Here is a 27,904-nt window from a genome sequence, read left to right as displayed (position 1 = left end):
TATTTCCAACACATGATCCCTCGTTGCTTTTCTCGTATTTGAGGTTTGACTGGCGCTCATTTTAATGATACCATCTTGTTGTGCACCCTGCTTCTGCTGTAGTTTAATGGTACATACATCTCCCCCCCCACCCCAAGCACTTAACTTCTTCTACTTGACCGGACACATTTTGATAACCATCTATTGACGTTAACATCATGGATTCAATAGCAAAGCCAAACACCGGCGCACTGCTCCAGGCTCATTTTGGTTCCAAGCTGGATGAGAAAGGAAAGGCCGAGAGCTTGGAGGAGGCAGTTTGTCGCATTTTCTGCATGCTGCATTGAAATCCCATCATAAAATGAACAAAAAAAGGATTATATACTAAACAAAATCTGATTGTGGCATCCACAATTGTACCATAATAAGGTATCACCATGGTAACTCGGTCTTGGTGTAGCTTTACAGTTAAGTCTGGGTAAAATTTTCTGTACGAGATGTTTTCATTACAGGGATTCATTTCACACTACCAGTAATTTAGCTCCAAACACAACGCACTTCCAAACGATATTGTTCAGTTTGACTAATTACAGGCAGTGTGGGGTTGAATTAAATGGTGGTTAATTGTCTAACCGCTGGACGTGCATATACCTCTGTGGTTTCAACAAGAAATCGATACATCGCAATCATTGCTGACATTTATTTCCCCGGCTCCGCCTCTGGTCTTTTCATTCTCTGAAGATTTTTTTTTCTTTTGCATTTATCAGTTTGACTGTCCAACACGATAGCATTTTCATTTTGTTTGTGTCTTTACCTGACTGCTGTCTTCATGTTTCAATTTGCAGTGAGACTCCATGACAGCATTTCTGAGGAAGGCTTTCATTACCTAGTCTTTGACCTGTGAGTATCACACACACACACACACACACACACACACACACACACACACGCACACTCTCTGACATTTTATCCATGTATGCGACTGCCATCTCTGTATGCTAACAAGTTCTCTCTCTGTCTCTCTCTCTCCTTCCCTCCCCCACACAGGGTAACGGGAGGAGAGCTTTTTGAAGATATAGTAGCCAGGGAGTACTACAGTGAAGCTGACGCCAGGTAAGCTCCCCACATAGTCCCGCTCCAAACATGGAGACGTACATGCACGCGTAGCTGCAAACATCACCAGCCTAATCCCATTAAAGATATCAATCCTCACACTCATTTTATGGAGCGTGAGCGTGCAGGCGCTCGCTGACGCATTTGAATCGGTTTGCACGTATTCTTGTCAGGAAATGCATCTTCTTCTCAACAGGTGCATTAATATACTGCTTCCCCTCTCTCTTTGAGAAACTGCGTCACTCTCCATCTTCCCTCAATAGCGAAGGAGCTTTGAAACAATTTATGGAAGACGGAACTAATTACCATCAATTACAGTTTCTTTTTTTTTTTAGTTCTTTAACTCATTTCTCAGGCAAGAATGGAAGTTCTCACATGTGAAGATGTGGTACTTTTCTGTTTCATCATACTGTACGTTGAATATTCTGTAGTAAAAAAAGGAACAACTTGATGAGATGGATGCTAATTTTCTTCACACTCAGGGTCTGAAATTAACACCTGGCATGGTCAAAACGTCAGGAGTCTGTCAAATAAAGGGAACACAGTCTGAACCCGTCTCTATAATCATATAATGCAGTGAACGGGTTCGCTTCTGCTGACTGTGTTGATGTTTCACCGAGGGTGGTGTTTAGGTCCTGGAAATGCTCTTGAGACTGTCTGAAGGAGCATTACCCAGCACCCCCTTCTCTGAGGCTGTTTACTGTACGAAACATCCGCTACTTCATTAAACTTGTCACTTGCTGCTGGTCAGTTGTTAACTACCGTTAGGTAGCTGTTATAAGAGAGTAATTGTGGAAGACTTTCCGTTTTTTATATACAACGCAGTGGGCGTTGACAGTTTGATATGTTTGATACTGACTTGTGAATGCCATGCGTGTAACTTTGAGATGAAGACCTTTTGTGTTGTATTCATACTAAAATCAATAGATATTCAAATTATTTTTTCCCCACATTTTTTTCCCCTTGAGTTTGATTTGAACATTATCTTAAAGAAATCTACTGAAAGACGTGTACGTGACACAATATGCCAAATGCCATTGGTTTGCTTGTTTTCCATCCTGTTATAACTGGAATGCCTTGATTTATTCAGATTTTATAGTTGATTTGTAGAAAAAAAAAATTTCAACATAAATTCAGCTTCAGTCCTGTTATTATGATATTACACAAAGACGTGACACTAGACATGATTAAATTGTCACACTGGAGGCCTCCATAACTAGTTAATGGGAGCAAAGCTCTATTTCTCTGCTTTCTTGTAGTTTTTGAATTTTCTAGATATCATAAAGATTGGGGGAATTATAGTTATGAGAAGAAAACATGCCAAATCCTCTCTGCAGCAACAGGATACAAGTAAAAGTGTTAATTGAAGATGTAAAAGCTCTCTGTTCTTTTGTTTCTTCCTTCATCACTGAGTCTCCTCCTTTTTCCTGGTGTCTGTGTGGTGTGCAGCTTATGAATTCGGTCTAAAATTGGATTAGGGGTCTTTGTCTGCTCGTACACATGGGGTGGGCTTTGGGAATGCACACACACACACACACACACACACACACACACACACACACAGAAAGCAAGCAAGCCACGTGGATTAAGCCATGGCCATTTTCTGTAGCTGAGCTCAACCTCTGACCCATTAACCTTTTTCAGAGACGCGACACAAACATGAGCAGCGTGCAGGAACGTCAAAAGGATGGACTTGTACTGGCTTGTAGGTAAAATTTTACAAGACATACCGGGTGGCAGCGCGCTCGCTCGCCATGCCAGCGAGAAACATCCTCATCTGCCAGAAATTAGAAATAATGGCAAAGATATTAGTGGCAGCTGAATTAACGCCCCCATTAATAAAAATGCTACTGTGACAGAGATTTATTGACTTTGTGGTGTATTGCCTCCCACACAAGTTACTTAGTATTGATTATTCCAACGCTACCTGGATAATCTTTGAAAAATAACAGTGACTACTAAAGTAAATGGTTATACAGCTGTTGAATTCAACATTATGGCTCATGATAGGGGTGATTTTAAAAAATTTTTCCAATAGTTTTGCTTGTTTTAATTAGCTAATGCTTTTTTTTTTCCATTGACTGATCTAATTATCCATTCCTTACTTAACTGTGACAGTGACATCTTCCAATACATTTTTATGTAACAAACCCACTCAAAACACTGGCTTACGAGAGACTGATCTTTTCTCTAAATACAAAACACTCAAGGAACTTAACAAACATTTTTTGTTTAGTTTTTTTTTTAAATCTCTACCATCTAATTTTTTTCCTCACACAAATGACATTTAAATGACCATCAACAAAGATATGACATCTTGATAAAATAAGAGCTTAGTTTTGGTCAAATGCACCAAATTGACATCAAACAGGTGACGGGCTAATGATTCGTGCATACCTGTGTGAAGAGTTCATTGTGTGTGTTTCGGGTTGAACTTGTGTCCATATTTGTATGTCTGTACTTGGATTTGTGTGTAATCCAAATTATACATCCGTACTATGTTTACTTTATCCCAAGTTGAGACTCACAGGGTGTCTGTCGGGCTTTTGTTGAGTCTGTTTCATAGTTTTACAACCTTCATGTCACCAACACTGTAGCATTCCTCAGTGATTTTAAAAGTCACATTGCAGGACCTTGATGGTGATAATTGGCAGTAGTAGCAGCTCATGCAACGCTTATAGATATTCATGATTTTGATTTCACTGTTGTACTCATTCCTTAATAAAATATTGTAAATATTTTTCTCCAACTAATAAATATCCCTATCCAGGTCCTACTCTGTCCTGCTTGTAATCACTGATGATATGAGCTAACCGTTCAGCTAACGACACACAGTGCACACTTACGACCATGTAGCCTGTGAGTCCAGACCTGGGGCAAAGGAAACCCATCGGTATAGACAAATTTTGGGAAAAGATTAGCAAGATCCACGTATAAAAGGAGATGCCTGAGGTGAAGGTGAAGATGGAAACATTTACCAGTCCTGGTATCTCAATATATATCACAACTCTGATTATACACAGAAATTTTCATTTGCACCTTAAAGTCAGACGCACAAACCTGATCATGGACACACATATTGAGATACATGTGTACAACTTGCCACACAAGTTATCAAATCATTCTGCTACTGTAATGTCATGATCGCAGATATAATATATGAAATCCTCTACAGAATTGGGAAATGTCTCGTCTGCAATTTGCTTGACATAAATGTGCAGATAATCGTATCAGCCTGGGTTGGACAATACTAACAAGTCAACCAATGGCAAAAGAAACTAGAATCACTCATCCAAAGTGGAAAGTAATGTTTTCATTTATTCATTTTTTGTAAATTTAAGCGAGCTTGAATGGTCCTAAAATGAAATGCATCAGTTTTGTTTCCAGCGGTCATCATGTGGAGTCTGTGCAAGGCTTTTGGCAACGAAGGGCAGCGACTGACATGTCTTTCTTTCCGTTTGTCCCCCTTTTTCTCTCTCTCCATAGTCATTGCATTAGTCAGATCTTGGAGAGTGTCAATCATATCCACCAGCATGATATTGTGCACAGAGACCTCAAGGTGAGTGGCTGCCCGTTGCCGTGACAACCACACACACGCACACACCTCTGCTCGTGGCCATGGCAACACACAGATGGCTCTCGGTTGCTCTGTCTCTTTTTCTCATCCTCTCTGCAGTTTTTTTTTTTTTTTTTTGCTCGCATTCGCTTTTATTTTCCCCGGCGTCTCCCTCTCCCTTGTTTGCCTACCATTTTTAAATTTTCTCTTTGTACCCTCTGTCTGTTGTTAGATCTGTCAGCAGATCTGTTAGGTTGTCTGTCCTTGACTGGAGCTCTGTAAGCATGTGTATGTGCGGACACACACACACACACACACACCAATGCATGCATGCATGTGTGCCCACGCTGAGCACAGCCGTGGTGAGTCATGATCACGTGGAAGAGTGTGTCTCACACCTATGGCAAGGAAAGGACAAGGACTCGACACACATGTGCATGTACGCACAGTCGCATACACACACGGACACTCGGAGGGGGTCTATGATGAGGGAGGAGGTGAAGGCACACATGAACCTCTGGAGTTGCCAGGGCAACCCATGTGACATCACAACGCCCATGGCGCAACGAGGGAGGGTCTCGAGTTGTCCCAACTCGCCGATAGGCTCGAGGAAATCAAGCTTCTCTGTTGCCTCCAGTTTCTTCTTCAACCCACTTCAAGGTGGTGAATTTAATCCTGATTGATAGAACGATAACAATTCACATCGAATCGCACCTTTTCAAGCAAAGATGCAATGTGAAGGGAATAAATATCTCGAGGGGTCGCTGAGACACGTGTGGGTGGCTTTTGTATGCATGTGCAAGCTCTGAGTTGCAGAATAACGCTATTACCTCAAGCGCTGCCTGTCTGATTTGTTGGCCTTTTATCCTGAGTGGGCTTTTTACTGCGGCCCTTTATGTCCCACTGCCCAAACAACGACCATTTAGAACGCTGCCACACACGCTGCTTCTCGCTAAGTACACTTTCCATTTAGCATGCAGTCTGCAGTGCTGCTTAAATGACTCCCGAGTGGTTACTATGGCTACGGACCCATGCCCATATAAGGTGTTGTGGAGATTCTCGACTACTCATCCTCTCCCCACCTCCGTCTCTCCATCACTTTCTCTCACCTCCTCCCCACCCCCACACAAAGCTTTGTCAAAGACATCAAATATAAATATTTCCAGAAGCTTTAACTGAGGAGTGCCTGTAACTGTGTCTGTCACCATCTTGATCTTTTGTCCCGCTTTCTGCTTCACCATGTGCGTGTCTGTGTCTCTCTCAGCCTGAAAACCTGTTGTTGGCCAGCAAGATGAAGGGAGCTGCAGTGAAGCTGGCAGACTTTGGCCTTGCTATTGAAGTACAGGGAGACCAGCAGGCTTGGTTTGGTAAGAAAACACACAACGATGACACACTCGCATCAAATGGACCAGACAGTTACTTTTATCTGTAACACTCATGGGGTGACCAGCACCTGTTAATTCAGGGTTTCCCTTTTAAAACTCATAGGGAAAAGTATTCCTTCTAATAGTTTTTAAGCACCGAAGGCTTAAAAATTGTTCTTGTATTCAATTTTAACTAATGTGTTTCAAGCAAATGTAGTTGTCAAAATAAGTTCCCAAATATGTGTTGGATAAATAGAATATTAAGAGTTAAGAAAAATCTTGCTTATTTCATTGCAGAACAAACATCACCTAGAACTTGTAGCACAGTTTTTATAGCATTGAATTGGCAAATTCCACAATGTTCCTTGTTATTATTTTGATGAGTCAGTCAATTTGTTACCAGAGGGAAACGGGCGGGGTTCAGTCTTGTTTGCCTTGTCTATATAATGTCTGAAAAAACAAACAACAATGGCACCGGGGCCATGATGAGCGAGTGGAAGCCAAAGACTACATTGTGGTGAGCCTTGCTTAAGAGGCTCACTCTCACTTTCCAGTTCATGCTTGGGTCATTGTGTCTTGGCTCGCAGCCGAGCTGCCACCATTTGGCTGACTTTCCAGCGTAGACGAGATGATTAATGGGCATTTGCTTGTGACTCTACACCATCATAATCTGGTCTTGCATAATAGTCTCAACCGGCCACCATCATTCAGATAACCTCACAAACGTTGCCAGTTAAGTTTGTCCTGAATTGTCTGTTGGGCAGGGTTTGCCGGAACTCCCGGTTACCTCTCCCCTGAGGTCCTGAGGAAGGACCCCTACGGCAAGCCTGTGGACATATGGGCTTGTGGTGAGTTTTGAGCTTCACAGTTAGACAATTAAAGGCCCCATGACACTGAAAAATACATTTGCCCCGTTTTAATTTAATATTTATGGCATGGTTGTTTGTGTCCTCTTGTTCTGTGCCAAATAAGAGTCAAAGAGGGTCTATTTTAGTAGTTTACACATCCATTTAATCCTGTTCTTGTAGTCAAATGTGTGATGACTCATGCTGTACTCTAAAGAGTTTTCTAATTCTGCGTTCAAGATAAAAGTTAAAGCAACTACTAATGTCTCTTCTGCACTTGCAGCAGCGTCACCTTTAGATAAGGGACATTCTTGACAACTGATTTGAGCGCAGAAGTATTTGACTCTTTTAAACATCGTCTCTGAAATATATTGTGTGTATTGTGAGCCTTTTCAAGCCCTTCGGATATATTTGTTGAAGATTGTGATGATTTCAAATGTGCTTGGATGTATTCTAGAGGTTTGTAACTTCCTAAAGCTTTTACCTTCAACAAATTTAAATGAAGGCAGATCTTGCAAGGTCATTAGTTTCATTCATATGGTTACAGTCTTGCCAGTCTGATTAAATTCACTCTGATTAAGAGATCAGATTGTCCTGTTTACATGGACTCTAATCGGAGATCATAAGCCAGGTTAAACCACTTCCTTAGATCCTTTGATAATTTCAACCGGATAGGGTCGATTTAATCAGAAGTGTTTATATGCACGTAAATACAAAGTGGCATGCAACTTTAATTGGGTTCACGTTTAATCTTATCGCAGTTGTTGGTGTCATGATGAGCGTTGTTATCTTCTCTGGCTGAAGGGGATCACAGCCTTCCCGAGTAAAAGTTGGGCTGGTTAGCAGCAGCCATTGATCCCTGACGGTTAATATCCAAACACCCTGTATTAAAAGTAAATACTGCAAGCCATGCCGGTCAACTCTCTCTTTTCCCACAATGCGGAATAAAAATACAGCCCTACCCCACGGGGGGGGGGGGGGCACTGCTTGTCTTGTCCTTTTTTCAATAATCACTCAAACATCATTCCATGGGGCTTTTAATGTGTTGCAATGAGCATGTTTAGTTCAGAATGGTTTGATCCTGACTCCAGACTCTGGTAGTGTTCATCTTAACCAAAGATATTTTCCTAAAGAAATCATCGAATTGAGCCATAACTTGTTAGTAAAATTTTAATTTTAAAGTATCGTAATGTCCAAACATGTCTTGAATACCATTATAATATAAATATATTCTGTACATTTTAAATTAAAATGTTTTCCTCAATCTCTTCTTGCTTTCTGTCAGGTGTTATTCTCTATATATTGTTAGTGGGCTATCCTCCTTTCTGGGATGAAGATCAACACAAACTCTATCAACAGATCAAAGCCGGGGCATACGATGTAAGTGTGCTTTGTGCACGAGGTGTGTATCGGCGAGGGGTGCAGTGCAGGGGTTTGCTAAGCAGTTTTTGAATGTTTAATAGTGTCCAATTGAGATCTGGTCCAAAGCTATTGATCCTATCAGGGCCTCCCTGACGCATTGCAGAGGAGAGTGTGTGAATGAGAGAGCAAGAGATTCAAAGAGGGGATATCCTATTTATCTCACTTGCTGGATAATCAAACCACATTGCAAGTTTCTGGGGATTTTCACTCTTCAGAAAAAATGGTTTAGAGAAATGGAACTTAAGCTTGTGTTTAAATAAAATTTAACACAGTTGCTTGCATTATTTTCACATCTGCCTAATTGAGAGAAATTAACTGAAGATCAGGGGCCCAGATTGCATCTATTGGCAAGAAATCTGTATTTCCCGAGTCCTTTGGGAAATACCTTTTCCTCTCCAACCATCACACCTACTTGTTTCTCCATTTTCATCAGTTCCCCTCCCCAGAGTGGGACACAGTGACTCCAGAGGCAAAGAACCTGATCAACCAGATGTTGACCATCAACCCAGCCAAGAGAATCACTGCCGAACAGGCCCTTAAACACCCATGGGTCTGCGTAAGTGTCCACTCACCTCTGACATATAAAATATCACCACAACCTCTGAAGAAATATCATTCTGGTCTAATGTTTATCCGTTGTGCTTTGTCTTCTTGCAGCACCGCTCCACAGTGGCATCCATGATGCACAGACAGGAAACTGTCGAATGTCTCCGCAAGTTCAATGCTCGCCGAAAACTCAAGGTAGATTCCTTAATGTATTATTTTGCTACTTGATATTTTCCATCTTTTATCTTCCCTTAATTGGCCTTGTCAGATCACCTGCTGTTCTTGGTTACATATCATTTTTTGCAGCATTCGCAATGAGGCTAATAATCTGTTGATTTAATGTGGTCTTGTACTTTGGCATCATTACTTGACCAGCTGCCGTGATTTAATAGATCATTCAAAAATAAATGATTCTGATCGTTAAAATATGAAGCTTTGTGATTCATGTTACTGCTGGCTATTAACTCTGGAATAATAGTGAATAATCTCCCAAAAGCTGGCAGCAAGATTCTTATTTAAAGTTACATCGGGCAAATGTAACTTAAACTTTTCTTTCCTTTTCCTTCCGAACTAATTATGGTAAATTGATGGAATAAATTATGAATAAAAGGTTGTTATCAACGACGATCTATGTACCACTCGTGTTTGACTTCTCGAATTCATGACAATGAAAACAAATCATAACTGACGTTTTGTTTTTTACGGGAAGTTCAAAGAAAAACCTTCAATGACGAAAGAGCCAAAGGTTATTAGGTTCACCAGCGGACCTTATCAACAGCACAGCCAAAAAATATCCTTTCCAAATTCTGTTTACCGCATTAACCGCAGCCAACAAGTGCATTACATCCCTGTGGCTGAAAGCAGACGCTCTGACGTGCAGTCTGCTTTGAAAAGATCTGGGAATTCTTTCAAATGGAGCGAAGAAATTACACCTTAAGGGTCCATACATACTTCACAAGAACAGATAAATTAGTTTTCTCTGCATGGGCTGAAAGGCGAGAATGACCAGCTTTTGTTTGGGAGTTCTCAGTCACAGCTTGTTCTCAAAACATAATCTCGGCAAAGCTTTTCTTTTTTTTTTCTATTTTTTTATTTTTTTTTAAACCTCGTGTGATGATCTGTATTGGGCATGATTACTTTGGAAAATGGGGAATGTTATCATTTCTGCCTTGCAGAAATTTTGGACAGTCAATGATAGTTTTGAAGAGCCGCCAGTCGAGGTGGTGAAAATCTATTCCATACGTTGAGAGTGTATGCAATACGTCGAAAGAGAGGAGTATGTACGGAGTCCTGAAACTTAATTAATTTCCTCTTCGGACTGAAGTTAGTGACATGGCTAGCATCCCTCATGTCATCATGTCATGTCCATTTGCATTTGTATTAATTGTTTATTTAGAAGTGAGCATGCCAAAAACAATATCAAATGTTCCCATCCGTAACAGGAATTTTAAATAAGACACACTGACCAGAGCGTTGTTGGAAGAGAAGCCAGTATTTCAAATGAGCAGATGGTCCGGTCCTAAACTTTGATGATATTGTTATTTTGTGGTGAATATACATCATATTTGTTTTTTAAATTGACAAAACAAACCAAATTTAGCAGAGTTTCTATGACTGCATCTCTAGAGACTACAGTTAGCTTTGAGAGTGTCTGCAGAAGCGTCAATTGTCACCTCAGTTGCAAACGAATTGATCAAGTAGCAGCTTTATTCTGTTTTGTTGCATCATCTAACTTTGTTTGCATTCAAGAATCCGCAACAGAATGTGGGGATGTGAATATTACTGCAGGTAGTTTGTTTAATAACAGCTATTGTTTGACAGCTCGGTTATCTGTTGCAAGATCACTCTGGCGAAGACACTGCTGCTAAAAAAAAAAAAAAGAGGGACACAACTGCTATTGTCCCACTAGAAAGGAAAAAACAGAAAATGGCAGTAAAGAAGAACTGAAATCGTTCTTCAAAAAAAAGAAAAGACAACAATCTCAATGCATTTATTATACCTCCTTCAATTCTCTCTCCCTTCCTCTTCTCCTCCAGGGAGCCATTCTCACCACCATGCTGGTGTCCAGAAACTTCTCAGGTGGGTGTGCCCTTCGCCCTCAGCCTCCCACGCAGCACATGCGGAGGGAGAGGAGGAAGGAGAGCGGATAGAGTCCTCTGCACCTCTCTTAACCCCCTCACCACACACACACACACACACACACACACACACACACACACACACACACACACACACACACACACACACACACACACACACACACACACACACACACACACACACACACACACACACACACACACACTCACCCACTCATCCTCAAAATAACAATATGTTTTTTTTTGTGTGCGCACAGGAGTTTTGCTTGTTTACAACCTTAAACTGAATTGAGAGATGAATCTTCTTTGTGTTACTGTAGAAAATGTTCTGATATTGACGGTTACTCTTATGAATCAAGTTGATCCTTAAAAATCTACAATGCGATGTCATGTACCAGATTACGTGTGTGTCCTTGTCCATGCTAATGTTTCTCTCCCTGTGTGTTTTATGTGTGTCTGTTTCTGTGTGTGTGTGTGTGTATGAGTGTGAGTGTGAGAGCGCTCATACCTCTTTTCTGCTGCACATGGAGGAAATGCATGTTTGAGCAAAGGAAACCCAGAATTATTTGAGACTTTTTTTATTTGGGGGGCAATTTGTGGTGTTCTAAAAACAGGTGACTGATAAAATTCAGTGTTTTTTTCTTTTAATTGTTTTTTAAAAATCTCATTCTTCTGAGAGTGGCTTGTTTTTGCTGAAGCCTGGTTCTCAGCCTCTAAGTAATTGGTCAGTCGATGGCTAATGATTTCAACCCTGGGCCCAGAGATCCACAGGGGTGCACATCTTTGCTTCAGCCCGTTTGAATGGAGAGTGTTCGATGCATCTGGGCTGCAGCCAGCACACTCTGTGGCTCTCTGGGCCCACGAGTGAACAGCGTGACACCTGATTTGCATAGCCCCTCCCAACTGTAGCATTTCTGTCCAATAGTGGGCCGGCAGCATACCAACTCTGCTGCTGCCGCCTCCTCCACGGCCTCACTGGCTCAGGAAGGTACGTCCCAGAGACACGCCCATCCACTTCCTCTTCACACACACAGCTACTTGGTTTCATAGTGAAGGGTGGGCCCTTCAAGACCATCCCCACACTCCTGCATGCAGCCTCTGCTAGCATCCCCATCTACAGTCACACACACATGCGCTCATAATTACATGTTTTCACTTCATTCAGGGTATTACAGACATGTGTTGTTTTTGCTATACGCCATAAGACATCAGATATTCCCCCTTACATCTGCTTCACTTAAAGATAATGTTAAGTTCAACCTCAAATCCAGAGCTTTTTTTTTTTTTATTCAACATTTACATCACACCGCTACTCAGCTGCAACTCTGTAGAATTCATTTCATCTTTCAAATTAGCAATAACGTCACTTCTTGCAAGCTCCATCCCGACTTCCAGCTGACCCCATATGCCCTGTGCTCGCCCCCGGCCTGGGCTGCGAGGCTGGGCACAGAGCGGACTGGGGCAGGGGATGAGGAGGGGCATGTTGTACTGCGGGCGGGAACTGACACTGCAGGGGGCCGGCAAGAGTTGGGTTGGCGTGCTGCCATCGTCGGACCTGGGACTGGTGGGGTACAAGGTGGTGGAGCAAGGTGGTTGGTTGAGGAGCCGGAGAAAGGAGAAGGGAGAAGGGAGGTTTAGGCTGGGATTGAGGTTGGAGGTGTTTCTGCTCAATCCAAATGCTGAAGCCATCATCTTTGGATTCCTGGATGGAAACAGCATCCCTCGTCTCATCTCCTCCCTCCTGAGGTCTGTTTTAGTACTTTCAAAAGCCTTCCCCTGGAGTCATGAATGCCAAAAGGGGGCTGCAAATCTTCCTTTGCATTTGTCAAATACCCAGTGACATATTGGGTCTTTTATTTCACAGTGAACGAAAGCACAGATTGTTCTGTTTTGAAAGTACTGAAATGGGGCTCTGCTCTCATCCTGCTGGGTGGGTGTGGGTGGGGAAAGGTCGGCGATTCCAATGGTGGCTCCATGGATTAAGAATATTAGCAACAATCAGTGTGGAGTAAACCTGATTCTCTGTCGCCGTTTTTCAGACCGGAGAATCTTCTTTACTTTACAATGTGCGTACATTTCTTCTCGGTACCTGTGTAGGCAGAGTAAAGCTCACATGTCAACGGGGCTACGACCCCCAAAGGGTAAACCTAAGGAGAAGCGAGTGTTTCTCCCACAGTGTATGACTGGTGCGCTGAGATTTGGGATGTTTGTGGTGGTTTGATTGTCAGCTAAAGCCCTCCGAATGCGGGCTTCGTCACTGAGACTGGATCAAGTTGCCTGTTTGTAAGTTTCTGTGAATATCATGTGTGACATCATCACCTTCTCAGATTGGACTTCTCATCTGTCTTTTTTAAATCATTCAGATATTTTTTTTCTTTTGAATTGTTTCTGATCGTCTGATGATGTCACTCATCACTGCAAAAAAAAAAAAGAAAATCCTGACACTTATTACTGTAATTGCTTCCTTGCACTTCTCTGAGTATGGCTGAGGCAAGGCTTGGCAGTTTGCTCATGATGTTCCCCTTTATTGACATTATAGCAACAAGCGACAGAAGTGTGAAGCGTTTCTGTATGTTTCTAGAAAGGCGTTTGCCTGGCTGCCTTTCGCATGTGGGTGTCCTGTGTGGTTCAAGCCAGCTAAATGTTAACCGGGATATGCACCTTCACATGTTCTCTAAAGCTGTGTTCACACTTTTGGTTAAAAAAAAAAAATAGTTGTGGAACTCGGGTTACAAATACAATGCTTTATGAAAGATTAAATCCCATGTGGGGTAAATATTCCACTTGAAGTGAGAAGGCATCTGATCTGCTCCAGGATAAATCTGGTGCCTATCATCGACCCCAAACAACTAAAATCATCAAGAACTATCTTGAGAGCAAATAAGAACCAGTGGGTTCCGAAAGTAACGGTGTGGCCTCCACAGAGGGACCATATGAAGAAGTTTGTGTGGAGTTACAGGAAGAGACAGATTTCCTCGGTGCTACATCTCCAGAAGATCTGTGGTTTGTTCTCCCAAGATGTTTGAAACAACCTCCCCGCTGAGTGAACTCAAAAACTGTACAAAACTACAGAGAAGAAAACAATCTGAATGGCAACCACAACTGGTTTTCACTGTGGTTCTTTTCATGCTTCGCAGCATTTAACACTCATATTAAGACTTTTTTATTAAATTTTGTTCGGCTGAACAGACACTTCTTTATGCGAGCCTTAATTAGTATGAATGTCAAATCAACTTTATTTTGTGTTGGTTGTATTTTTTATATTTACACTCTCATGCTCTTACTGAAGCAATGCCCTCAATCCCAAACAGTTCGGTAGAATTCAAGCTTGCTCCTTTAACCTCTAGACCACCATGCCACAATATTCCTACTGCATCTCTTTCAAAAGTGGTTGAAATGAGCGTTATCTCTCAATATAACAATTCATTTTTGTAATTATCTCGGGGGACTTCTGTGACTCACCAGTTGTCCTCAAACTGTTTTTATGTGTTGCTCCAGTGTTAATGAGTGTGAAAGCAAAGCGGTCCCTTTCAGTTCCGGACCACAAGTGTGAACACAGCCTGACGTGGTCCTCCCTGTTAATGGTGGTGCAGCTCCTCCCACTGTGGGCTGTTCTGGCTCCTCCCAGCCTGTCACGGGAAAACGTTGATCTTGGATGAGGGAGGAAAGGCCATGATTGGAGCATGTGAAGGTGGGGGTCCCTCACCGTCCCAATTAGCACCCCGGTGGCTGTTCGGCAGAAGATATAGTCGAATGAAGAGCAAATGTTTGGCACTGAACAATCGGCACCCGTTTTTCCTCCCTGGTTGTGGAATGAAAACTTTTCTTTGTTTTGTTTTAATATAAATCCATATTTTCCTCTTTGGATGCTGCATGGCCAGGCCAAGAGAGAGGCTGCATATCAACGCAACAGCCAAGATTAAGAAGCATGAGTTGTCACTTGGTATTGTTTGCTGCTGTAAATGCTGTTCCCCTTATCTCTATTCTCTTGTATTGAAATACTAAGCCCTCTCCTACAGCCCCCCCTCCCCTCCCTCACCCCTCTCCGCTATCTGCCCCTCTCCCATTGCTTATTGGAAGGTAAGAAACACAAGATAAGATCTTTGAAAGCAGTGTGTGGCAGCTAAACGAAAAACAAGAGAAAAAGGAAGGAAAAGCGAGTCGAGAGCTTTAGAGCGAGAGGAAAAGTGACTGGAAACCCTTAAAGGAAATCAATGATTTGCATTAACCTACCTCATCACCGTCGGTTCTGGCGGCAGTTTGAGTCTGACCATCACTCTCGTTCTAGATCTGCTGGGGTCTCCTAGACAGGAAATGGATTGAGGAAGTTTACTTTGCTCTCAGGTTTCTCTTTATCCCCAGATGGCAATGAATGGATTATGATGTGGATGGGTTTTGCAGAGTGTAGAACCCTGTACGGCCAAAGGGGAAATGCCCTAAGAAATCCATTAACTGCATGTTATTCTCTGGAAACATTTAGGCTTATTTTGTCACACAGGCTGAGGTATGGCGGGGTGGAAGTGAGGGGTTTATAGAGGTTAAAAAAATGAAGGTCCAAACTGAAATTTCACATGAAGAGAACAGGAAAAACTCAGTCGTTCTACGTGTGTTTCTCTTTTTCTACCCTCCTCCTTTTTTCACAGCATGCAAAAGTTTACTCAACAAGAAGTCAGATTCTGCTAAGGTAAGGTTGTCTCGTCACCTCTCTGCCCTCTATTTTTTTTTCCAACACTGTCCTCTCTCCTCTCTTTGCTGATCCCCCCCTTTTTATTATTTTTTTAAATCACCTTCTGTTCTCGTTCTGCACCTCTCACTTTCTCCTATTATTTCAAGCTGCATCTTCCTCATCCAGGACTTTTTCTGGGTTTTTCCAAATATTTATTTCTGACCGCTGTAGGATTTTAATAAAAAAATTTTGTTTTTCCTTCAGGTCCCTTAACTTTCTTTAGCATGTGTTCACACTGATTTCCTCTAGTCCCATTCACAAGTTCAACAAACTCTCTTTTCTAATTTTTTTTAACTTCGGTCAGTTCTTCGTCAGTTATTTTGTTCTTTCACTTCTCGGTCAGATGTTTGCCGCTCTCTTTCCCAGCAGTCTCCATCAGTCTCTGCTACTATTAGCCATCTCTATCCCCTCTCTTCTTTCCTCCTGTCTCCCTCTCTTTCTTCACCGCCCCAGGGGTCTCTCTGTGTAGTTAAGTGGCAGAGGCATAGAGAGTTAGTGAGGCAGTAAAAAGGATGATCTAGAGGCCATTCTGTGGCACTCACCCTCTCATTTACCCTGTTAGCTTTCAACAGCCCGGGAGCTTCAACCAACATTAGCCCCATTCTCTAAAAAGGCGTGCGATTCTAATTGTGTGTGTGTGTGTGTGTGTGTGTGTGTGTGTGTGTGTGTGTGTGTGTGTGTGTGTGTGTGTGTGTGTGTGTGTGTGTGTGTGTGTGTGTGTGTGTGTGTGTGTGTGTGTGTGTGTGTGTGTGTGTGTGTGTGTGTGTGTGTGTGTGTGTGTGTGTGTGTGTGTGTGTGTGTGTGTGTGTGTGTGTGTGTGTGTGTGTGTGTGTGTGTGTGTGTGTGTGTGTGTGTGTGTGTGTGTGTGTGTGTACGTACGTATTGTGCTCACTTTGAGTGTTTGCGTTCTCGTCCCAGCCTTCTACCAACAACAGTAAGAACAGTATAGTGAGTGCCATCAATGCCCTGAAAGACACCAACATGGCGACCAACGCCCAGATGGTACAGTAGGCCGCCGCAGTTTAAGTTCACGCCTCTTAACATCTCCGCCCTTCCCGCCCCTCCCCCAGTAGTCACACCGTAGCCCGTTGTGCCTCATCCTTCATCGTCAAAGTCGCTGCTTGTCATTTTTCTCTCCCACCATCCAGGACGTGTTGCTCTGTAACACTTCCAGCCCCGCCCTCTCGCCATGTTCCCCCTCTCAAAGGTGCACACTTGTCTCTGAGCTGGATGTACTTCAAGCAGACAAGATAACCGTTTGGAAATCATTCAAAAATACTCATCATTTGACTCTCAGGCTGCGTGTGTGCACCTTTTTTTTTTAAATTATTTATTTTTGGGATTTCCAAGAAGCATGAACTTGTTCGTAGGGTCGTATCAGTCTGAAGTGGCAGCACAGATGGCTGCTGAGTTCTTGTTTATGAAACTACAAGGATCATTCAATCTTATCATGTCATGGCCCCTCTGTTTACCTCTGTATATAATCCTTAATATCCCCACAGCTAACCAGCTTTCCTCGTGTCATCTTGCAACCATCCATCCAAACATCTTTCCTTGTCATCTAAACTTGTTTTATACCTTTCCAAGTGTTTCTCAGTCTAACCCTCATTAACATCCCCACTGACATCCTTACCGTACTGCCGAACTTCACCGTTGTGCTCTTAACCACTACTAGCATGCAGTGGTTTTAAATCGCTTTACTAGCATGCCAATAATATGTGTTGTGTTGTGGTTGGGTTAATACAGTTTGTTTTGGAAGTGCCTCTCAGCTGGTCACAACAGTGGGAATCTTTCTGCAAAGTGTCATTTACAAAAATGGCTCAGTCCTTCAGGCAGTGACCCAAAGATATTCACTCACTTCTTTTTGTGCAGGTCAGTACTGTTGAAAGTACTTCACAAATAAGTGATGAAGAGACAAAACGGCTGAGAACAAAAGAAAAATATTCAATCATTATTAGGAGGGATACACAACAGTAAAACTGGTTTACACAAAATTAGTTTAAGTGTGCGTTGTTACAATTCTAACTCATGATTAAACTGTCGTGTTTAAAGGCAAACATAGAAATGTATTTCAAAATGGATGGAAAAACCAGAATTCAAGTGCACGAACTAAATGAAAATACTGTAAAATACTTTTGAAGGAATGACTACAATAATAAAAAGATAAATGATAAATAAAACATGGAGGGGAAAAAAGTATTCCTCTCATTGATTGACCCTAATGTGTTGAAGTTTTATTGATTTGGTGACGATCCTAAGATTATTTCCCAACAGTAGTTTGTCTTTATTTCATAATGGTGAATTTGAATACTGCTCAGGCAGAAATATGCACACACTTAATAATTTGGCTGCTGATTTTCCAAATGTTCAATAAGTTTAAACAATTTCCTGAAATTTTAAAGTCCAGAGAACCTAGTTTCGATACAGAGGGAGTTCATATCCAGTTGAGAGGCACTTTTTCGGGGCTGTGATGTGTTGGAGTAACAGTTTTGTTCTACATGGCAGGAATCTCAGAGCACAGTGGTGCACAACCCTCCCGATGGAGTCAAGGTGAGATTTGTGTTTCTGACCGTCCTGCAGCACGACTCAGTCCCGAACGCCGCCCACCTTAATGTCACTAACTTTCTGCTCTGCACCCCAGGGATCAATAGAGAGCAACGCCACCAACGACGAGGAGGAAATGAAAGGTAGGGAAGGTAGTCGAGTGTTTTCCTTCCCCTTTCCTGCTCTTATCCGCTTTCTCTTTCTGTCTCCCATCTAGTGAATTGTGTGTATCTGACTGTAGTGATGGGCAAATGTGCCGAGAAACGACACGTGTCCCTCACACTCTTGAACTATGCGCCTGTCGTGCGTGCGTGTGTGTTTGTGTGTGTATACATGTGTGTATTTATGGTGCGTCTGGCTGCGTTTTGTGTGTGTGTGTTCTAGCGGACAGCACGGCGCTGAGTCAGAGCAGCGCCACAGAGGAGATGCCCCCACTTCTGCCCTCACCTCAAAGCTCACCTGCCAGTAAGTTTATCCATGCCAACCAGAAGCTTTATGGTCGGCCCTGGCAAAGGACCTAACAACCCCCCCCCCACCACCACCTCCACCACCCCCACTCCCACCCAGCTTCCTGTAGTCATTGGCAATGACACGTCACATCTTGGAGCTCCTCCCCTTCACTCTGATCCACCAAGCTTATCTTTGAGGGTTCCCACTGGTTTTTACATTTATTCAAAAAGAAAAATTCTGCAATCGTCCAACAGCAAAAACCCAGTTTATCACAATGCAGATCTTATGTAGTCTTTGAGTCACTGAGCAGACCAAGTGACATGCTGAGGTTTGGGATCAGGTGTTTTTTTTAACAGCGGGTTGTAAAGAGCAGAAAAAGAATAGTATGTAAACAATGGAGTTTGCGTGATTTGGTAGTAGATATGAAACACTCGTCTCCGGACAAAGCCGACTTTGAAGAAAAGAATCCAATGTCGGATCCCAAAAATCCTTATTTACGCTTCACAGAAACATGATGAGCAAAAATATTCATATAAGAACTATTATGTCACAAGAAAATGTGATATTCAGGTGTTTGGACCTTTGTAACACACGATTTAAGACTTTCTGAAGGTTTTCCCCCCTAACAAGTCAGGCACATGGTCAGTCCAGACAAAATACATCTAAACAGGGCAAAACTCAAGACAACAAAGTAAAAGTAATCTAGGTAGCCAAGCTGTTTATAGAAATACTTTCAAAGATAAATGTCAGTTACTGTGTCATCAAGACATAAAACTAAACGAAAAGCGGCCACACTGTCAACGTCTTTATTCATGGTCCCATGTCCTATAGCGAGAGGGGTTTGTGGATGACTGTTTTTATGGTCACGCAACCACAGACAATTTAATGGATTTATGACCATGTCAGAAATCTCACAATTTGATTATGACTGCTACTACATGGTACGGCGACTAATAAATAGAAGTAAAGCAGCAGAGATGCTTGATCGAAGTGCCACTAGCGTTGCGTCCAAATAATACTCTTCGGGTTCCCAAAGAACTAAAATGATGGACCAGGTCCATATTCTTCTATTCCCATGCTTAACTTCCTTCGTACAACTGGTCAAATCTTAGTTCAAGGTAACAAGTTATAAACATCCCAAATCACAAGGTCAGTCTCTCTCAATCCCCTGTGATAACTGTGTAACTGTAATATTGTGACTCTGGGTCAGATGTTTCATCGAACATCCCATGTTCTGGTCCATCGGCAGCCTCTCTGACAGCAGAGCTACCCTTCATCCCTGAGACTTTGTCCCCTTTTTCCTGTTACTAATTTCAGGCGCAACTTTAAATTTGAGCGGCACATTTATTACTGTAGGCACCAAACTGTTACTACAACTTTCAGACCCATTTTTATAAAAAGCACATCTTATTTTAAGACTAAAACAAGCACCGCCGTATTCCCGAGGGAATCATCACACTTCTCCTAAAGTTACGTGACATTTACACCGTCGCTGAATTACATTAACTAATGAACGTTCACGTCATCTCTAAAGCAATACTTGAGCTTTCAGTTTGGCAAGAGGAACTTTTTTTCCCCAGGCCTTTCAGTCTCAGACCAAAGTCATAAAAAAGTCGAACCATTTTTAACCAGGGCCAGTGTGGGAACCCTGAAATCTGCGAGTGTGTGTGTATGTGAGTGTGTGTGTGGGTGTTTTATTTTTCTCTTGGTGGTCACTGCATCTATCCCCTTGTCCTCTCGGTGTGACAGCTCCAGCTGGAGGAAGCCTTGCTTACCTTGCAGCTCGGTGTCCTCGCCCGGCCGGCCAGTCTGACAGGCCCGGCTGCCTGTCTGACTTTCCTGGAGCTCCACAGAGCTTCACGTGCCTCTTTGTCCTCCATTCTCCTCTAATGCTTCCTCCTGTCATGTTCTCTTTCTCTCTAATTTACTCTCTGAAACACCACCCTGTCCCACATTCTGTGCTCTGGTCTTTCTCCTCTCATTTTCTTCCAAACACTCCCGCACTAAAGGACGGTCTAATCTCTTTTCCTCCTCTTTCCTTTTTTTCCTGTTGGCCTTGTCCACACTTCCTTCCTGAACCCGCCGAGTTTCCCCACAGGCATGCCATGAGCTAATAACCAACAATGGCTTCGATCCCGGCATTTGCTCGTCGCTGCCGTTCATCAGAGGACGCTTTGTTAATGCATATACGCATCAAGAGCAGAGAGATAAAAGCCTTCCGCACCACACGGAGCTGCACTCACCTGGCTTTCAGCTGCCATCCAGTCCTCCGCGTGTCTGTCATGAGCCCACGCTAACCCTCACCGATGTTTGCCGCTCACTAACCCAAGGGTCTGCAACCTGTTGTGGAATCCCGCAGCTTTCACAGACTTGTCACAAAGCTTTCACTTAAATACCTGCTGCCTTATACTGCAGGCAGTACATGGGAAGTTTCCTAAACATAACGTAAACCATTTATACCTTTACTTTGTAGATACAAACTGGGAACAAAAACATTCTTTACAGTGTCTCATTCCTTGTTTTAACCTCTGTGAGGACGATTCCAAGTTACAGTGCGATAAAAGCAGCGGAAGTTAAGTTATTTATTCAGAAGTTGAAGAACTGGTTACATTGATGTTGGTCGAACGCCAAGAGTTCCTGTTTTTAAACAAGAAAGAAAGAAAATGTCCTTCCAAAATGCATTATAAATTGATTTCTTTGGTTTTTATATAAAGTCCAGTTAAGCTATTACCTGCTTTTTTTAATATAGAAATTGTTTTAGTTTCTGACTGAAAACAGTTTGTTTCATTGCTAATGATTGATCACACATCCTGTTTCTGTCTGACCACTGACCAACATGTCACTTTGTTTTTCTGCATGATCCTGTCTTGGGGGGGGGGGGGTTGCATGCTGTGTTTAGACGATCACGCCCACATAAGTGTCATCTCATCTGTGTTGTCTTCATCCCCGTGTTTGTTTGTCTGACCATCCGTTGTGTGTTTCAGTTCCACCGCATGACGTAAAGCGCATGGCATGGAACAGCACGGGCAACAGCTCCTGCCCCGACTCTGAGCTCTCCATGCCCGCAGCTCCTCTAGGGAGCAACACTGTCGCTGCTAAAAGCAACACTAAGCAGAGTAAGACCACATCTGCACTAATCGACTAACTCACAGTCCCCGTCCCCTCGTCCCCCGTCTTCTCCCGGTTGCGGGTTCTCACTGAAACCTCTGTTTGTTTACTGTATCCTGGCCTGGTTCAGGGCTCTAAAACATCAGATCAGGAATTAAAAACTAAACATCTGATTTGTGTTCAGGGCTTAATGTGGATTATTTATTAAAAACAAAGTTATTCAAACTGAAGAAAATAGCTGTAGTGTTTAATTGTTTATCAAAACCAACCATGTGTTTGTCCTTAGCTGCCTTTGACTGGTGGCTTAAATCAATGAAAGAAACTTTAAAACAAAGCAGAAACTGTCAGGGAATGTCTGTTTGGTGGATTGATTATTTGCTTCAACAATGATTCCTCGCAGTAAATTTATTGTCAGGTTAACATTGTGATTAGGTAAGCGCTAAACACAGTGATCAAATCAAATATGTATTTATAATATTTATAAAAGTCATCGAGAGTAATTGGTCCAAAAATGTAACAGTGAAGCAGAAGCACACACAAGCTCATTAATTCCAATCTATTGAGAGACACAGAAAAGATCAAAACTCTCACTGATGTACTATTTGTAGTTCCCTACAATCTCCATGTGTCAAAAAATACTAATCAAAAACAATAAAAGTCAATCATGACCAGAAAAGCTCCAGAGCAAATGTTGGGAAACTTTTTGTTTGGCTGGTCTCTCTACAAATATATATTCTTTATTTATATTTAACAGGCAAAACAAACCAGTATTGACGATATGAGATATTTTGTATCACTAAGTATCGTTACAACACCAAACACATATTTCCTCACTTTCTGAGCTCTGTTTAGTTCTTCTTTTATTGTTTTTCAAAGGCGGGCTGTAACGATGCATTTGTTGGGTCTATTTTGGTGTGGTGTGCTATTTGATATTTATAGCAGCAGGACGGTGTGTGTGTGGGACTGACATTGCTTCAACACATTGAGTTTCAGCTTCACTTTTCTTATGTTTTTTTTTTTTTTTTTCTTCCCTTCATCAATCAGTGCGTCCGAACCATAGGATTCAATCTTATTCAGTGCTGCTGGGAACATGTGTAGCTGTGACCGGCCGTGTACTTTAACTTAGCTTCGATTCTCATTTTTGTCCATTTCAAGCTCTTAACCCACCAGGACCGGATCATATGTCAGAGTAGTACAACTGGACATCACCACACCAGCAATCAGCACTCCACCTGAATAAAGCAGGGTTAATTGGTGGCGGAAAACACTTAAAGTTTTGGATCGACTGGATTTTTATTTGCCCTATCCTCCAAAATCACTTAAATGTTCAATATCTGGCAGTGATACTGTGTTTTTGACGGTACTGCACAAATCCGTCCACGAAGGCCGTCCTATCGGCTCTGTGTCTGTGTGCGGAGCAATCTTAGATGGAGTTTAAGTTTGGTCTTATCGAGACTTTAACCCTTTAAAACCTGGAGTAGCATTTTCCCCCTTCTACCTTTAGAAGTGGATGTGATGTGAAATCCTTTTAGGTCACTGGTGGTGATTCATGGGGGAAGTCGTCTTCAGTTCAGAAAGCAGCTTTACAAGTTACTGGGTTATTTTCCCACATCAGGTGTGAATTTCACTGTTTGTTTCTCATGTGAGTCCAACAGCAGTCCTCTTCCAGAACCAGCTTTACCTTTGAGTTCAGTCGATAAAAGCTTCATGTGTCCATGTCTCGGTTAAAAACTCAGCTTTCTGGCGATCAATTCGAACAAGGCCGCCCATTGGCACAAACTTTCTACCCTGAAGAACAATAGAGCAGTTGAATTATATCTTCCAATTTCATTTTAATAGAATTTTTCTTTTGACCTCCAGCCGAGCCGGGCCTGGACGGTCACAGGTGGTACAATACACCTCCAGTTCAGACTAAATCCTCTCAACTCTGAATTTTTTCTGTGTACTGCGGTTGGAACTGAAATGTTCGTCCAAGTCTTAGTGGGTGAAAGTGCAGTGTGTAATGTTTATTTTTAATAAATGGAAAGCAGATTAGATTAAAACGGGATTGTGTTATGACATGTTTGGTGCAGTCAAAGTGGCAAATAGCCTCTTTAAGTACGTTTTCTCACGTTGAGTGTGTGAGACTCTGGTTTGAATCCTGGTTTTTGCAAAAAGAGCATCCGATCAAGTCTTTGCTGCTTTGGCGACTAACGGTAGAACAGCTGAAGGTACGGTTTCAAATTAATTTTCTTGCTTTCTCATAACTTCCTCAGCCTCCATTTCTCCCTCAGGATTAACGTGATTCAGTTAGGAAACGTCGTCATGTTTACTTCTGCCTCATTCGGTTCAGAAGAGTTTGTGGAGTTCACACACCGACGGTCTGTTTTGGTGGCGGTGTGAGCTCGCGGCAGAAACCGCCGCTCAGTCCCCTTCTCGCGTCGTACAGGCGGCGCTGAGCGACAGACAGCCGCTCGATGACGGGAGAAAAATGTCTGCTGTCGTCTCGTCTTTCGGCTGGTTTCTCACCGGCTCTCGTCTGTCTGCCGCCTCCTCTCTCCGTCTCGCTCTTCGCAGGTCGCAAACAGGAGATCATCAAGATAACGGAGCAGCTGATCGAGGCGATCAACAACGGAGACTTCGATGCCTACACGTGAGTTCAAAAGCGTGTGCGTGTGCGTGTGCGTGTGCGTGTGTGTGTGTGTTGCACTGACGGGTTAATTTGGGTTGTTTTCCCTTCTCAGGAGGATTTGTGATCCCGGGCTAACCTCTTTTGAACCCGAGGCCCTGGGAAACCTGGTGGAGGGAATGGACTTTCACAAGTTTTACTTTGACAACTGTGAGTCTCCTCCAGTAAACGGTGTTGTTCCTGTCTGCCGGGGGAGAGCAGCGATGCAAGACGCAGGCCGTTGTTTTTGGGAAATGGCGTGAATATCTCTCATTGTGGGGAAACTCTGCGATTCTAGTTCATTTTTAGCTGCAACGCGTGATTTTTATTCAGAATGACGCTGTGATACGAAACGATATCGTGCCTGGATTTTGTAACATCCTCATGCAGCTTGGAATGGCTTTTATATCTCTTCTTCTCTCCTCAGTGCTGAGCAAGAACAGCAAACCCGTGCACACCACCCTGCTCAACCCCCACGTGCACCTGATCGGCGAGGACGCGGCGTGCATCGCGTACATCCGGCTCACGCAGTTCGTTGACTCCACGGGCCGACCCCGCTCCAGCCAGTCGGAGGAGACCCGGGTGTGGCACCGCCGCGAGGGGAAGTGGCTCAACGTTCACTTCCACTGCTCAGGGGCGCCCGCCGCACCACTCCAGTGATCAGGTACGCCGCGCGCAGAAGCCGGCTAAAAACCGGTTCGGTGAAATGTTTGACAGCCTTTCTCCTCTAACTGCGCTTCGCTCTCCTCCGCAGTGGTCCTGAGCCTCCAGACTACTGGAGTGTGTGTTTTGGGGGGCAGTGTTTTTTCAGCGAGCGTGTTTCAGAGGCCCGTCCTCTGCGTGGATTGGCTAGTGCCAGGAGCCCGGCCGGGCGAGACCGCATCCCTCTCCACGATACCAACCAATCCCGTCCCTCCTTTGACCTGCTGGGGGCCGGCTGAACACAAGACTCCGCCCCCATGGGATGATGCATGCATCTGGCGCCTGACCGGAGGGCGCGTCTTTGCCCTCTGTCCCTCCCCTGGCAGCCATCTTTTTTCTGCCCGCGCGAGATGAGACGTCCCGGGGGAGGAGAGGATTTACAGTTGAACTTGTGACAGTTTGAGTATGAGTTATGAATATACTGTGTAAATTATGACTAGATGTACCAGAAACCACCAAAACCCAACCAAGCATTTATATTCACTATCTAAATAAGGGAGGAACACGGAGGAGCGTGACGTTAGCAGCTGAGATCGTCGGACACGTTTAGGGATTACCGGGTAGAAAGTGTGTTGCGCTCGCTACCTGGAGCGATGAGATGTTAAGATGTAGGGAAAGATTATTTTTTCCCCCTAAAACTGAATTAAAGAGGGAAAAGCAATCAAGTGGGCTCAGTCAGAGAACTTGATGACGAGAGAAACTTGATATCAAAAACATGAAGCACCAAAGTGTAGAACTTTAGGCTTTTTACGTGTTTGTGTTTCTGTTTGTGTGCTTGTTTTTATTTTCCGACTGATCGGAAGCCGTGTCGTTGTGGGTGGGCGGGGGCGGGGTCCGACCCGAGGCTCCATGTTTCCGTTGTGTTTTTGGTGTCCTGATTCCGATGCGTTCCTGTGAATACCTGGAGCCTTTTTCCTTTTTGTTTTTTTTTCTTTTGTTTTTGTCCGACTGATCGTCATTTGAGGCTCCTATTTTTTTTTTCCTTTTTTTTTTTTTTAAGCAACTGAGTTTTTAGTAAGAGGGATTTTATTGTGCAAATCTGAAGCTAACCTGTGCGTGCTATCACATGGTGTTGTGTCTGTATGCAGTCAGCGGGGGGGAGCGGACCGGGTTCGGTGTCTGCGTTTTGCATGATTGCCCGCCGCCTCTTCCTCATCAACACCCATCCACCCCCCCCCCCCCCCCCCGCCCCACTTTTCTCTCTTCCCTTCTTTCTCTTTCAGCCTTCCTCCCTCCCGCTCTGTTTTCTCTGCTTCCTGCAAGGGCCTGGTTTGTTTATATTCACTGTGTAAATACAGTGTATGTATAGATATATGTAGAAAAGTGTAATATATGTACATGTATCTAAAGAGACACTCATCCTGTGCATCCGGGAGTGGGGACCTCCCCATGACCTCTGTGACCCCCCCCCCCACCCACACACACACACACACACACACACACACACACACACACACACTTTTTCCTCAGTGGTCCAGCTTTTAAAATACTTCCTCACCACATTAGTAGCTTCATCGCTCATGTGGGCGACCAGCTCGAGTCTCATGGCCGTACGACTGTTTGTGAAGACGGGGAATACAAAGGGGAAAAAAAATTAAAAACGGCTTGAGAGTAGTTTGACCCACCCCCCCTCCCCGCTCCCCCCTCCCCCTCCCCCCACTAAAACCTCTGAAAACCTCCATGATAGTGTCCTTAACTCCTGATCCCACAATGCTGTGAGCTGTCTTTTCATATCGCCCATCTGTAACATATCTGCACCTTCGACGTGCTGCTTGATCGTCTCCATCCGTCCCAACAGTCGTATCGTAAACCCCCCAACCCCCACACCCCTCCCCCTGTTCCTGCTCGAGATGTTTATTTGTATCTCTCTCTCTCTCTCTCTCTCTCTCTCTCTCTGTCTTCGTCGTTTCTCCGTTCCTGTGTTACTGGTTTTGAGTTTTTTGGTCGTCGTCGCCGTTGCTGTTAACTTTGTCGTTTGGTAAATTTGCCGATCTGCCAAGCTGGAGTTCTGCACTCTCCCTCGCACACAGGACAAAAAAACAACAACAAAAAAACAAAGGGAAAAGAGGGAGGAGTTAAAGACAACACAAAATTCTAAATTTTGACCCAAACTTCAATGATTGGTTGACGTAATCTACCCTGGGTGGTTTTAAATGGTGCCTGCTCAGTTGACGTGAGAGAAGAGAGTCGGTGTGTCTGCAGGTCTTCCACGACCGGCGCGGTCCCAACCAGAGCGGGAGACTAGTTATATGCATGTTTCAGTTACGCATTTCTACCATGTACCTACCTGAATAAGGATGGAGCTAGTGTTAATATATGATATTTGCATCTTTTGAAATATGAATCTCCTCCATCCAGAATGTTGAATAGGTGACATGAAAAACGTGAAAAAAACCCACAAAACTTTGGAGAATTAAAAAAAAAAAATACAAAAAAATACAAAAAAACCAAAAAAAAAAGGATTCAGGAGCCGTAGCTTGGTATGAGGCCCTCGATGTTAGCGTTTTCCCTGCGTTGTAATGATATATTATTGGGCTGCGCTTTCTCCCCCAGCCTTCACATGGATGCTGGAGTTTTTTTGCATGATCATGATGTACAATGAAATACAACCATGAATTGACGACTATCAAGTGTTTGTCTGAGTGTTAGTTGGTCTTCATCATAGCTTTGTTATTCTTCGAACTTGGATCTTGAAAGTATTTAATAAAAATACTATTTCAGCACTGGTTTGTCTCTCTGGAGTCGATCATTTCTCAAATGCATATCTGGAGTTCTTCATGTTGTGATACAACAGGCAATGAAA

General features: G+C 43.3%; 1 protein-coding gene across 6 annotated transcripts in view; it reads left to right on the top strand.

Annotated features, from left to right (window-relative positions):
* The window catches only part of LOC308116426 (calcium/calmodulin-dependent protein kinase type II subunit gamma-like), a 44,523-nt gene extending 17,007 nt beyond the window's left edge, over positions 1 to 27,516 (top strand). The window contains exons 4-22 of one of the 6 annotated variants that reach the window (XM_080474604.1): positions 825 to 879; positions 1,027 to 1,092; positions 4,579 to 4,651; positions 5,913 to 6,015; positions 6,777 to 6,860; positions 8,143 to 8,237; positions 8,713 to 8,835; positions 8,937 to 9,020; positions 10,862 to 10,904; positions 11,850 to 11,912; positions 15,568 to 15,608; positions 18,156 to 18,200; positions 18,292 to 18,337; positions 18,579 to 18,659; positions 21,629 to 21,760; positions 24,309 to 24,384; positions 24,476 to 24,570; positions 24,827 to 25,063; positions 25,154 to 27,516. In XM_080474604.1, coding sequence (XP_080330730.1) covers positions 825 to 879; positions 1,027 to 1,092; positions 4,579 to 4,651; positions 5,913 to 6,015; positions 6,777 to 6,860; positions 8,143 to 8,237; positions 8,713 to 8,835; positions 8,937 to 9,020; positions 10,862 to 10,904; positions 11,850 to 11,912; positions 15,568 to 15,608; positions 18,156 to 18,200; positions 18,292 to 18,337; positions 18,579 to 18,659; positions 21,629 to 21,760; positions 24,309 to 24,384; positions 24,476 to 24,570; positions 24,827 to 25,059 — 1,538 coding nt within the window. In that variant the 3' untranslated portion in view covers positions 25,060 to 25,063; positions 25,154 to 27,516. The remainder of the gene's footprint in view (positions 1 to 824; positions 880 to 1,026; positions 1,093 to 4,578; positions 4,652 to 5,912; positions 6,016 to 6,776; positions 6,861 to 8,142; positions 8,238 to 8,712; positions 8,836 to 8,936; positions 9,021 to 10,861; positions 10,905 to 11,849; positions 11,913 to 15,567; positions 15,609 to 18,155; positions 18,201 to 18,291; positions 18,338 to 18,578; positions 18,660 to 21,628; positions 21,761 to 24,308; positions 24,385 to 24,475; positions 24,571 to 24,826; positions 25,064 to 25,153) is intronic. The other 5 variants (XM_080474605.1, XM_080474606.1, XM_080474607.1 and 2 more) reach the window with 5 other exon arrangements.
* The last annotated feature ends 388 nt before the right edge of the window (positions 27,517 to 27,904 follow it).

The sequence above is a fragment of the Lipophrys pholis genome, assembly GCF_963383615.2.
Source record: "Lipophrys pholis genome assembly, chromosome: 1".
NCBI classification, from domain to species: domain Eukaryota; kingdom Metazoa; phylum Chordata; class Actinopteri; order Blenniiformes; family Blenniidae; genus Lipophrys; species Lipophrys pholis.
This window is presented reverse-complemented; position numbering and strand designations above follow the sequence as displayed.